The sequence below is a fragment of the Nipponia nippon genome, unplaced genomic scaffold (genome assembly GCF_047370975.1).
Source record: "Nipponia nippon isolate SJK-2023a ecotype South Korea unplaced genomic scaffold, ASM4737097v1 scaffold_9, whole genome shotgun sequence".
Classification (NCBI taxonomy): Eukaryota; Metazoa; Chordata; class Aves; order Pelecaniformes; family Threskiornithidae; genus Nipponia; species Nipponia nippon.
Genome location: NW_028262413.1, coordinates 29,132,984 through 29,146,712, shown reverse-complemented (window position 1 = coordinate 29,146,712; position 13,729 = coordinate 29,132,984). Strand labels below are relative to the sequence as shown.

The window sequence follows — 13,729 nt, the reverse complement described above, 5'->3', positions numbered from 1 at the left end:
AGTTCATATTCTTACAAAATATTTTCTCATTACAGTGTTTTGTTGCATTCTTTATTCATGCTCTTAAATTATCTGCAGTTACTGATTTAAAAAAAAAAAAAAAAGTATGCCTAAGAAGCAATTTTAGCATACTTTACAGGACTATTTTCTATTTACCTTCCTTCCCTTGTCATAAACCACTTTGCTATAGCAGAATGCTTCTGTATCCAAACTATCCTATCAAAGTATTTTGATCCTTTGCATAACCTGCAGACTGCATCTTAATGTGTGTTTTACTTGTACACAGTTTTAAACATTATTAGGTTTGAATAGCTTCTTTTTTCTGACAGTCTTTTCGTACACTGAAATAGAGGATGCACAGAGTTTACATTATGGCTGCTTTATTACCATCATCTATTATTTACCTATTTGTTTTCCTTTTGTAATAAACCTGCCCATGGTCCTTTCCTCCCACTGCTTGAGTCAGTTTATACACCAGGTGGCAATGTCTGCATTCTAGCGATTTTGGTATGTATGCTTCCTGAAGCATTTCATCCTCATGACGGCATTCATTGAGCTCAGTATGAACTTATTCCCAGAAGATCCCATCATGGTCTGAAGAGACTTGGCACCAGACTCATGGAAACAAATCTAGTAGCCCAAAGTATTCAACCTCTCTTGACTTTCTGAATATTCATGTAATTTTCAGTTTCTTTATCAATGCCTTCTTAAACCATTCCTATAAAGTTTAATGTACTACCATCTTTTCCAGTTATTACAAAAAGCAATAGCAAGCATAGCTCATATTACTTTGAGATTAGCTGTTGTAAAGGTTAAAAATCTTTTTTTTTTTTTTTTTTTTTCCTCCTCTCTCTCCACATTTTCACATTTTTAACAAAGCCTTCTTGGTCAAGCAAAGTTGAGGCCAAGAGAGATCCTTATTCTACTACACATAGAAGAGACATCAAGTGCTGGGGTGGGGGTGCAGAGTTGGTTGGCAAAAGTTTTCTTTGATTTGACAACATGCTATTTAATCTTTACATTTCATCTCCAGCCATCAAAGGTTGTAAAAACAATCCTGCTGTTCCTAGAATACATACCAGGATGAAAACCCACAGAAAAATACGATCGATTACCATGGCAACATATTTCCAGTCATCCTGAATCTGAAAAATAAATTAAATAGCAAGTAGGCATGTTTATTAGATGAATAACTTGCATTAGCCATTAGTACCATTTTATATAGGAAGCAGGTTTTTTTCCATATGTACATGTCTTTCATATATGCACAACTTGCATAACTCTGTTTTCATTGACAAATTAATTCATCCTGAAGAAGCTTTATTTGAATATGCTATTTGTGGCAAAGCCAAAAGCTGCTACTTCAAATACAAGAAGTTTTTCACCAAGACACTGGACTTCACGAGATAGAACTTCTCTTCTGTGTGCCAAAAATGAAAGTGAAAAGCTTTACATTCTTAGGTGATCAGGTTTGTCCAGAAAACTGTACTGAAACAGACTGCTCCTGCTGGTCTTTTGGCAATATGTTAAAAGTTTAAGGTATGTTTCTTCTGTAGTACAGAAATTTGATCATTCTCATGCATGATGTAAAATTCATCTCCTTACCTTCCAAGTTTGGAACCAAGTTTCCAAAAAACAGATATTTTTAATTTCCTTTTTTTTTTTTTTTTTAACAGTGACACTGAAGTATTATATGTATTATATATTAATAGTAACTACATTAGGTGATCATTTTAGTTACTCTTGAGATTACGATACAAATTTTTACTTTTTTCTTCAGGAAGGCTAATAAATAATGCATTTGTTTTTTGAAATCTTCTGCTTTTTAGCTTAAACTTGTTTGTTAAGGCAGACTTAAAAAACCCAAAACAACCCCATATTTTCTATACCAACTAATTCTAAATAAAATCCTGATTTCAGCATAAACAAAATAACTTCATTCTAACTTCTAAGTGCCATACTGTAGAGGATTTAAATTCAGTGATGATTGTGGTGGTGTGGCTACTGTTCTTAGTATGTTTGAGGAACGTGATAAAATGTTTAATTTTTTTTTTTATTGTATCAAGATGCAGTTTTATGAAAGATGATGGTCTGTCATGCAGCAGTTGTCTCATTTAGCTACAGCACTTGCAGAATAAGCATCATCATCACTGTGAAGGACATTCATTCTTACATTCTTTATTATTGATGGTAAGCTGTGGGAGGGAGAATGTAACTTTCTAAAGGCCACAGAGTCAGCAAATTCCACTATTAAGATTATAACTTGGAAAATCCTCGCTCTGAATCTTGTAGGATGGATACTCAAGTATGTTTCCCTAGCAGTGTTTACCTTAGCATGCTTCACTCAGTGTATGTGTTGTCAATAAACACAATGTTGTGCACCAGAGCTGCTCCCCAAAATTATCTACATTCAAAATTGCACATATTTGTAATACAGCTTGGGTAGTTTACTTGTTTAAAATAATGGTCTGTGTTGGCCTTTTTTTCTTTTGGTTTTTTTTTTTCTTTTGATCTCTCTTGCTTACAAAACACACTAATGGCAAATGGTGTCTGTAGTTAGAGTAAGAGTAAAATATGTTCTTACCTCTTTTGCTTCATTCTGCATTTTCATATTTTCTGCAATGTATTTAACACTTTCAATAGCATCTCTCATTTCTGGTGACAGAACTGAAAATGAAAACAGAGGGTCTACAGACTCAGAGCTTGAACTTCTTGTGAGATTGCCACTGAAATCCGAGAACTTCATTCGTTGATACTGACAACAGCTGCATGCCATATCTTGACATACAAAGCCATCTTTGCAGCATTTGGTTTCAGAACTGTTGAAGCAATTTAAGTTTGAAAACTCAGAAGTGAAAAATGGTTTTGGCTTCTGACTATTCTCTTCATCACTGGCAGGCCTTGTCATAAACATGATCCTGGGAAGTAAGTTCAAGAAAATGGTTCTCACCCACACAGGCATTGTGTGTGTCTTGGGTGTTCTGTAGTGCACGTTAAGTACAAATACTGTAATGACAATAGATAGAGTTACAAATATCATGGTGAAAAGGAGGTATTCCCCAATAAGTGGAATTACCAGGGAAGTAGAAGGTATGGTTTCTGTGATAACAAGAAGGAACACGGTTAAAGATAGAAGGACTGATATGCAGAGTGTCACCTTCTCACCACAGTCTGAAGGCAAATAGAAAACTAACACAGTCAGAAAAGAAATCAGCAGACATGGAATAATCATATTGATAGTGTAAAATAAAGGTAAACGCCTAATGTAAAGAGAATATGTGATGTCTGGATATATCTCTTCACAGCAGTTGTATTTGATGTCATGTTTATAGCCAGGAGCTTTAATAATAGCCCATTCTCCACTCTCCCAGTAATCTTTCAGGTTCATTGTAGAGCCAATTAAAACTAAGTCAATTTTGGCTTTATCATAAGACCAGGAGCCAAACTTCATGGTGCAGTTCTGGTAGTCAAATGGGAAGTAGGTTACATCTATTTTACATGAGCTTTTAAAGATAGCCGGAGGGATCCAGGTCACATCACCAGTGTATTTTAATAGGGCCTTTGTCTTGTCATCAACCTGGAAATCCCCAACTGCACTGTAAAGAAAATAAAAATAACAAAAATTAGAAGGCAACTACTCCAGGTAGTTTCATAGATTCAGATCATATACGTTAACTCTTTAATCTGTTTTGGGAAAGTCAGCAATTACATGTTGACATGGAGCTGAATTGCATGTGCAGGACTGAGTCAGCGGCTGTCAAATTTGCATAGTTAAACTGAAATAAACAGCTGTATAAACTTACTATGGAGGATTTGAAAGGGAATATTCTCCCTTAGAATAATATGACTCAGTGCAATCAATATTCAAAGCAGCAAATAGGAGACTGCAAATGGCAGTCCGACTAGATGATGGTTGTAGGTCCCTTCCAACTGAACTATTTTATTCTATTCTGTTCTAGATCAAGCACATCAGAACCCAAGGGCTGATAAGAGGATACCTGCAGTACTGGTATTTCCACCTCTTCTGTGGACAGTGCAGGTAGTAACTATGGAAAGAGGGATTAGGGTTGGGGAGCAACTTTGTATAAGGAGTGTATTTGGTGAGGGCTTTTTTAAGTCCCACATTGCTATCCTGATCATGTAAGATCTGGGTGACAATTTCAGTTGTTTATATGAAAAAGTAAAACTAAAAAGGTAATTTCAAGTTTTAAGGCCACAGTTAGCAAAGGAGTCTCATCACTGTTGTTTCATAGACCTAAGTTTTGGATCTGTGTAGTGAAGTCCACTTCACTGAGAAGTGCTTCCATACATAGCAGAGGGATCCATTAGTTATGGTTTGGCTCCTCACAGTCACAGAAACTGATATCTGAAGTAAATTTACCCGTGGCTCTTATATGTCAACACTATTATTGTAAAGGTGTCAAATTGCGAATTTAACTGCTGAAAAGCTAGAATTTGCAGTTTTTTTCAGTTAAAGGCCTGACTCACAGGTGAGAACTCTCCAGTCTAAGGGAATTTCTTGCCACCTCCCTTGTAGACAGTGATACAAATAATAGTAAAAGCAGGGGCTCGTGAAGGGGAAAAGCGAAGTTCACTTTGGCCTGCCCACTTGCAGCTCCAGCTTTGGAGCTGGCTCCTGCCCAGTGATGCTGATGTGGATGGCATGGAGGTGAGTACAGCAACAGGGAGATGTGGGACCCAGGTGTGTTGGAAAGCAGGCTTTTTCAGTGAATTCAGTGAACGTCCTGCTGATTTTTTTTAAATTAGTAACATAATTTGAATTTAAATTAGTAACAAAAATTTGCAAGAGTCTTACTTGTTATATAAAACAATATCTGGCTTCCAGATCTGGCCAGATGGTACTCGGATGAATTCAGCACCTCCATAGTCCGCTGGATTCCACCGAAGCTTGTAATCGTTCCAGATCTAATTATGGAAGAAATGAGTCTATGATAGGTTTGTGAAGAAATTGAAATTTAGTGGACTAGACTCAAACCAAGTGCTATCATATCACTTCTAGGGTTGTTTTATTTTGGATACTACAACGATTAGATGTTTCCTTAACAAACGTGTATGTCTGGTGTTTATTCACATGGAGGTTGTGGGCCTATTGGTCTAGATATGGCTTAGATGTGTGTGACTCCATGTCCCAGGAATGTCTAATCAGTAGCTGGAACAAGATGAAAGAGGGAATAAGAAACTCTCTTGCCAGAGAGTGTAGGATTTTAATAATAACCTAGGTCTCAAAAAGCCAGGTATCTGTGAGATGGTGAAAACAAATTCATAGGAGGCTCTGGTGCGAGATGTGAGCATTGAGCGCAAGCTGCAGGGTGTTACTGCTCAGTTAAGTAACGGGCTTGTTCCTTAGGGCTCGTTAAACCCCAGTTTAACAAAATTGAATATTAAGCTGAAGCCGGGAATTAAGTTGGTTATTAAGCTGACTGCAACACTGAGTAATTGCATTTTTAGCCCATAAAGGCCCTTTTAAGTGAAGTCAACATTTTCGGTTTGCTCTCGCTGGCCGGGAGCGAACAGCAGGACGCGAGGCAGCGAGTTCGGGAGGCTTCACAGCAAAAACACAGTACTTCGCGACGATCTTAACTGTAGGACGGGTAGGGCTGCAGCTGAGACTCACAACCTGAGTTTAACAGCTGCACCCCGACCCAGCCCGTATTTAAATGCTGCAGCACCCAGAGTCGGTGAGACAGAAAGGCGGAGGGGACCGTGGCGACGGCGGTGTTTCTGGGCGCTCAGTTAACGAGGCGGGAGGCGCCCCCTTGCAGGGGGTCGGCCGGGGCCGGGCCCTAGCTCTGCCCGGGCAGGCGGCGCGGGGGGCCGGGCAGAGCGGGGCCCGGTAGCCATGCTGACCTCCCCTCGGCTCCGGCGGCGGAGGGATCTGCGTCGCCGCGCCGCCGCCGCCGCCGCCGCCGCCGCCGCCCGCGGGTCCCTCAGCGCTCCGCGGCCGCCGCGCGCCGCCGGGGGGCAGCAGCGCGCCAGGCAGGGCGTCGTGGCGGCCTTCCCGCCGGCGAGCGGCGCTGAGGGGGGCGGCTGATGCTGGAGCCCCGGGCGCCGGTGGGGGCCTCGCCTGTGCCCGCCGTGCCTCCCTAGGCTGCGGCTTTGCCCCGGGGGAGGGAGGCGTGGCGCTGGCCTGCTGAGCCCGGTGCTCCCGGGAGCCTGCAGACGCCTCGCTGGGCGGACGGCTCTTCCCGCCCCTGGCGCGGTCCGTGAGGGCCGGGGTCCCCCCGCCCGGAGTGGGGAGCACTCTCGCGCTGGGGAGCAGGCGAGCTGGTGCCGCCTGGGCTCTGCTGGTGATCTCTACTTACGTGCTTCAGCCACAAGTTGGTTTCCATGATCTGGTTGACTTCATCCTGGAAAAGAGAGGTGTGTCGGGAGAGGCGCCGGCCCTCCCGTCGCCCGCGGGCGCCCCGGCGGGGCGGGTACTCACCACCTTCACCAGCTGGGACATGGACACCTCGAACTGGATGATGACGGGGTCCGAGACGTTCTTGACGGGACGGACGAACTGGTTGTAGCTCTCGAAGAGGGCGGCGTAGAGCCGGTGCTCGGCCTCGGAGCCGCCGCAGCCTGCGGAGGGCACGGCGGGGTGAGCGGCCGCGGGGGCAGGCGCAGCCTCCGAGGCAGCAGCACCCCGTGTGGGGAGGCTTGTCCGGAGTGGGGGCATTGCCGCTTTTTGTGCCTGTCTTGCTGTGTATTAACTGCTTAGCATCCGTGTGGTGCGTCGGGAAAGGCCAAGCCTCGCCTAAGTGGGTAGCAGTGTGTCATGATTGGCATTCGCTTAGGCTGGGAGACGAAAAGCAATGAAAGGCAATGCTATGACAGAGTTTTCCTCACATACATCTCTGCAAATGGGTTAAAAAAATAGTTTCAGGGAGTTACTGAAGAACTGGAGGTGCAAAAGCACTTTCTCCTCGCAGCCCTAGTCCCCTAGACCTGCCGAAGCTGCAGGGGTGTGGAGCAGAGGAAGGGAAAAGTGTAACCCAACAGACCAGGCCGCTTGTAAGCCGTCGGAGTGCTTTGCAATAGGAGGATTCCCAGGAAATGAGAACTCTGCTTTCTAGCCTGAGTCATGATTGCGCGATTATAGTGATGATAACAGCCTGCTCGTTAAAATATGAAAAAAAGGGTTAAAAATTGATTTCATATTCAAAGACTTTTTAGCACATTCAAAGAAATTGGTAATTACCAATTATTATTTTTCTAAGTAATTTTTATTTATATTATATTCCTATTGTCCATTTTGCCACTGGTAACTGCTGCTCATGGTGCCTTGCGGCCGACAGAAAAGCTGCAAACTGAAATTCTTAAACAACAAGCTCTTTCAACTGTTTTGGGATGAGGTGTATTTCAAACTGCCTTTTTACTCTTGGAGCTAGCTAGGCAATAACCATCCTGACAGCTGGACACTGTTGAAAAGCCAATGGCCTTTTATTTTTAGGGGCCTCTCTCTTAAACTCTCTCTGGATGACACATCCTCAAGCACTCCAACTGAAAAAAAAAGGCCTGTTTTGTCATTTATGGATGACACTATGCAAATTTGGCAAAGGCACAGAACTGAAGTCCATTGAACGTGCTGTACAGTTCCTTTGAAACACAAATACGAATCCACAGATATTTGCAAGGACATGTTTATTTTTTTGCCAGATATAGTTGTTTTTCCGTAGAGAAAGAGATAGGAGACAGAAGTATCTGCAAGTGACCGATCTGTAGTGTTTCACAAAGCAGGTGTCACTTTCCGATCTTTGTAAGAGCTCCCCTCTCCCTAAGACGAGGGTCCCCCTCATGTGATACTGTATTCAGCTAAAACCTCTTCCCCCCATCCTTCTCCTGTTCACTTGGAGAGCAATTTTATATTCAGATTAGTGAAGTCATTCAAGCCAACTTGCTAACTAAAAAAATGAATGCATTTCTTTCACACTTTTTAACTGCTAGCCTTACCCTTATTATTTATTGATATCTCATATCTCTCAGATCAAGATTTCCTGGAATAAATACTCCCAAATCTTTTAGGTAAATAATTTTAAAGCTAGATCTTAATGACTGTCTGTTTTAGTCAATCCCAAATTGCCAGCCTTTTTACATGTCACCAGCACTTTAATTAAATCTAGCATCCACTGTATCTAGAGAAGTGCATTAATGTTTTTTTTTTATTATTTAAATGTTTTCATGCTTTCCGTATCTGCAGAGAGAAGGTGCACTGTTTGCAGCACATATTTAAAGCTGTTTAATATTGTCACTTTCTTGTGGTCTTCTCTATAACATGTAAAACCACACCTTTACATGTAAGGTGCTTTCTCTTCTTAATGTTAAAATGGCTTTGTGTGTCCTGTTTGGCATCTTGAATCAGGACTACTTAACTACTTTACAAGGAGAAATTTAAAAAAAAAGAAAGAAACCAACAACAAACTATGTAACAAAAAGAGCTGTACTAGGATTTTGTACATTTATGCATTAGTTTGGAGTGAGCTTCAGCACTTCTTAAAAATAATTTGTACCAAAGCCATCTCCTGTTCACCTTTTCAACAGCCCCCTTCACCAACAAAGAATAAACAAATCAAGGATTACTCACCTTGACAGAGAAAGCAAACAGCAGCAGTTAGAAGGAGAGTGTGCGTGCTCTCCATGGTGTTATGAATTACTGCCTGTCGACAGAGGCTGTTGAAGATGAGCTTAGCTGCCAGGATTGTGTGAGCATGGGAAGTACAGCGAGCTCCGCTCCTCCGATGCGTGAAACGCCTGGAAGCAGCAGACGGCAGGACCCTGAACACAGTTCTGCGCAGTGAGCTCCCATTAGGTTTGCTGTGCTGCCCCCTTTCTAGCTACCCAAGCTGTCAGAGCGTTGGAAATGGCAAATAAATTGCAGGCAAAACAGATGTTATTGTAGGCAAAGAGCAGTCTTCTGGCAAGGATAATGGGCAAGAGTCCTTAAATGGGTTCATAAAATGAACGCAGTAATCTGACAGTGCTAAAGATTTTTCCAGTCAGCTGCTATACAGGATCCTCCTCTATCAGAAGCTCATGCCAAGCTACTAGGAGAAGTTTAATTAATAAAAATCTTATAATTGAATTGTGCTGAAATGCATATTGGCATTAGGGATGCCTGATTTAGCAGTGAACTGAGATCATGGGACCTGAATTTCCAATTATGCTGTTAATGTTGAGGTTTTTTTTCCTGCCTGTGTCTCACCTTGCAAGCGCATGTGCTAGGTGCTTGACTGTATAGAAAGGATGTGCTATTCCCAGGAGTAATTAAAGGCATGTACAGCTGTTGCCAGAGTCTAAGCCCAGAGTGATATACATAGCAGCTGGGATCCAGCAAGAGCCAGGGGTTTGACCTGGAGACCAAACTTGACCAAAGCTCTTGAGAATACTTCTTTGGACTGTTCCTGCTTTCATGGATTAGAAAGGTGAAATTTGGAAAGGGGAATAAGAGTATAGGATCCCAGCTTGATCCCACAAAACCTTATTGTTCAGGGGGAAGGAGATGGGGGAGAATGGGGAGTTGTGTTTGAAGTTCAGTCATAAAATCATGATTTGCAAAGTGGCTCATTCCCCAGCTGCCCATCAGCTTTCTTATTAACTTGTATGTCAGTTTTTGCGCCCCTTTGAACGACCAGGTGATGCCAGGCTCATGCATGTGGTGGTTGTTGCACACATCTGGGCAGTCTGTGTGGAGGGAGGAGGAGGAGAGAGAAAAATGTGGGATTCCACCCTTGTTTTTGGAAATGGCGGGAGTGAAGCCCCATGGGACAGGAGTCTACACCCAATAGGTGCTTCACTCTCTGCTGTTAGGGAAGGATAAATGATGACCTCGTTTGGCACTGTGTTAAGAGGTAGCACTGGGAGAAAGAACACCAGGCTGGGTTCAGCTGCTCTTGGCACAGAGCTTGTTTATCCTGTTTGCTCTCTCTCTCAGAGCATCATTCACTCCATCCCCAGACACATGCTCTTATGATAATTTCTGTAATTCTATTAGCTTGGAGGAAATAGGCTTTACTGTCCATTTGATTTTATTTCTTTTTTCCAGAGAACTCAGTCACTTGATCTTTTAGCTTAACCCTTTGTGGATAAAATCTTTTTGCCTTTCCAGGGCATTGAGACTAGATGTTTTCCCTTTCTGCCTTCTTGGTTTCCATGCATAAGCAGCATTATAACTAAGATTTTTGTTTGTTTCTTTTTAGTCCCAACTAGAAATGAGCTAAAGCTTCAAAGATCAGATTGTAACCCATGTTCCCCAAAAGTCAGTGCTTAAGCCTGAATGATTTGGAAACATCTGATCGGCAGAGGCAGCAAAGAGCCATTGCATCAAGAGATACAGGTATTTTAGCTTAATTTGCTTCGTTACTGAGATTTTCAGTGGCGTTTGTGTGCACAGATACTTTGTTTCTAACATCACATGCTGGAGCTCCTGGTGAAATCAGCTCAGGTTTGTGGTAGGATTATTTTTATGGCTAGGGAGAGTGATGTGATAAGAACACGTCACCATGACTGCATTGCAGAACTACATAGAAGAAGAATTTGTACGGGTAGGGGGAAGCTGATCTGCCCAGGAAGATCTGCAGTAACAAACTACGTAGCCTTTGCTTTTTAATAAACATGCCACTTTTAGAGGTGTTTTGCTTTGTTAAGATTTGTTAAGATCAAATCTTAATCAACTCAGGCGATGAGGAAAAGAATATTTTCCCACGTTTGTCTGGGGTATTGATGCTCCCTCTATAAAAAGCCGACACTGCTGGTCTTTCTAGTTTGCTGTGCTTGCAGAGGTGCAGAAACAGCCCCAAATAGACTCACTTGGAGGCAGATGGTACATGTGTGTGATGGTGCACTTCTACGTGTTCTGATGGAAGACAGGATTGGTCAGGGTTAGAGAGTTTTGTAATGGTAGGGAACAGGGATGGAGCCAACAGGGGCTTTTCCTTACTAGTAGGGAAGCAAAGGCTGGTTTCACACTGCCATTGAAAAACAGTTTTAGTGAAAAATACATTTTGAATGACCACTTTTCTTCTCTTTAATGAAAAACATTACTGTAAAAATCCTGAAAAGTAGAAATGTTGAAGCTTATTTTGTTTGATGAACTGAAATCTTATCATATTCATATTAGTCTGCAAGATGACATTTTTAATGTTTCCTTTTCTCCAGAAATGTTTTATTTTTGAAAATTTGCCAAAAAATCAAAGCGGAAACCCCTACAATTTTTTGACAAGTTAAACTGGAAACACTTCTATGTATTATGTAGGTGGAGCTGCTGAGGGTTAGGCAAAAATAACATTTCTCATTTTGAAGCCACAGTTTCAGGAGGTCAGATTTTTCAAAATTTTAGGAATTTGAGTGAAATTTTCCATTCTGAAGTTTGCTATGGATTGAATTATTTCTGGAAACTTTAAAAAATACAGTGGTGGTTTCCAAGAACATAACTTACTAGGGAAGCGCATATTGCTTCACTTGTGATTAAAAAAGGAATAAGGTGGCCACAGTGTATGGAAAGCACCAGAGCCCACCATTTCCTGGATGCGGAGCTCTAGTTCTGCAGGGATCTCCCTGGGGCCAGGGATGTGCTTTCTGAAAGCTTTTTTCTGGGTTTGTCAAGTCTGAGGCCTCCATCTGCCTGTGCTCTGTGTTCGCTGCTAGCTGAGCTGCCAAATCCTTTCTAAAACTTTTGTCTATGCTGGGGATAATTCAGCTGAAGGCTGCAGTTAGGGAGCCAAGCGTTATCAGTCGTTACTGCTCATAAAGATAAGGCCAACTGTGAGATGGGAGTACTGGAGGCCTCATTTCAGTTGCATTCAGGCGGTGAGGGGTAGGATAAGAAGAAGGGACCAGGAGTAATGATTGGTAGGATGGTGAAAGCGGGACAGAGCCAAAAATCTGTTGGCGCTGGGTGAAAAGAGCAGAAAGAGGGGTCTCTGCTCTGCACAGGTCCAGCGTCAGTCGGGTGGACTGCAGGGTCTGCAGCTGACTTGCTGCACCCTTGGTTACCTGGCTGGGTGAGTCCCTCTCCCTTTTGCCCTGCGGAGGTGTGTAGTAGCTCACAAGAGCGTTTAAGTCTGTGCTGAGGTCTGTGCTGCCTCTTTCAGATTCACTGTTCAAGGTTGGTATGGGATTTAAAGGGGCTGCACCTTTACACTGTCTGCGCAGTGCTGGCAGCTGCTCTGGCTTCCCTCTGGCTTCTCTGTAAGCAGAAAAAGCTGCTTAGCAGCTGGGGCGGTGTGTGCACATGTGCTTGTGATGGTCTGTGCCACGGCAGCTCCTGGCATATAACCTAACACAGAGGAGCATCTCCCTGCAAGGGCAAAGGCACCCCTCTGCTCCCGGGGGGCTGCCTGTGCCCCATCTCATCTCACAGCTGTTTCAGTTGCCTGCAGAGAAATAGCTCTGCTCTCTAGGTTTAAGAAGGAGGAAATGACATTTGAGGCGGGGAAAGCAGGTTTGACCCATTTAAACTTTACACCACCCACCAGTCACCATGGGAAATGTCCGGAACAGTTAATGTTTGGGGAGATGACCAGAGCATCGCCACCCTCTGCGAGAGGAGGATGTGGCAGCTTCTATGGTCACAGGGCATGCCTGCATTAATAGGGCTGTCCTAAAGTCAACCTTCACCTTCCTGCCCTGTCTTCAGCGATGGACACAGTTACAGTGCATAGAGGAAGGGGAATGGAAGGGAGGACGTCAGTGTTAGAACCATTCCTTCTTCTAGCATACCACCTAAGGGAGGTGCTGCTGCTGCTCACGTAGCCTCGCCCACCCCACTTCTGATAGTTTTTCATTGTATCTTTCCTAGGCTGCCTCGCACCAGGCCATGCTGCAGTGCTCAGGCCTTTGGAGAGCCCTTCTGGTGTTCGGGGGGTGGGTGTGTGGGGTGGGGACTGTGTGTGGCAGCAGTGCTGGGGAGTTCAGTGCATGGGCAGGGAGGGAGTGAACACAGGAATCAGCAAAAGTCCCAGAGCTGCTCTGAACAGTTGGAAAGGAGTTGGTCTAGCGGTTTTGGCATCTCTAAATGCATGTAGTTATCTGTAGCTGCCTGGGAATGGTGATCTTGGTAGAGATGTAGCTCAGTTTTGATGAGGGCAAATAGAGCCGGAGCTGTCTTCATCTGTGGCTTGTTGAAGAACACAGGTTTAGGTGTCAGCTAATCCTCCCCTGGGACAGGTAAACCTCAAACCCCCTTCACAAGTAGTAGTGGATTTTAAGTTTGGTCACCAGTCATTAGTTGTATCTACCAATGGTGGTAAAATTGTTATATGTTCTGACAACACCCCAAGGAAAAGCTGAGATTGGTTTAGCTTGAAAAATGGTAGGAGCCCTCTTCTCTTTTTGCAGGTTACGAGCTACCTGGAACAAAGTGTGATGGGATTGTCCTATGATGGGAGTCTAGGGCCTTGATCTGTCCTTTACCAAAGACTGTACGTGCATTATGTGCTTTCCTAGCTAATTTGTTGAGGATTATACTTAAATCCACATTAAAACCTCCCCAGCAGAACATGCAGGTCTGTTTGTTCTCAGGTGTCTTCTTCTCATTCTAGCTGCCTTTCACAGTTGTCTTCTCTAGGTGCTATTACCCTTAGATTCATGAAAGTGTATACGAATCCCAGTTACATGAGCTGTTAAAGTTGAAGGAACATTTCAGGACTGAATCTATATAAAGGAAAATTTTACATTTTATTTATATTTCATCATTGAACAGAGTATATAAATGTTTGTTTATCTGATA

At 43.2% G+C, this 13,729-nt stretch overlaps 1 protein-coding gene across 1 annotated transcript; it reads right to left on the bottom strand.

The window, feature by feature from the left end:
* Positions 1-11: 11 nt before the first annotated feature.
* CHRNA3 (cholinergic receptor nicotinic alpha 3 subunit) lies at positions 12-8,704 on the bottom strand. The gene is made up of 6 exons (XM_009469668.2): positions 8,588-8,704; positions 6,446-6,585; positions 6,324-6,368; positions 4,817-4,926; positions 2,585-3,596; positions 12-1,145 (listed from the first exon to the last, which is right to left on the bottom strand). The coding sequence occupies exons 1-6, from the start codon at positions 8,640-8,642 to the stop codon at positions 1,017-1,019; spliced, it is 1,491 nt and encodes a 496-aa protein (XP_009467943.1). The 5' UTR covers positions 8,643-8,704; the 3' UTR covers positions 12-1,016.
* Positions 8,705-13,729: the final 5,025 nt, after the last annotated feature.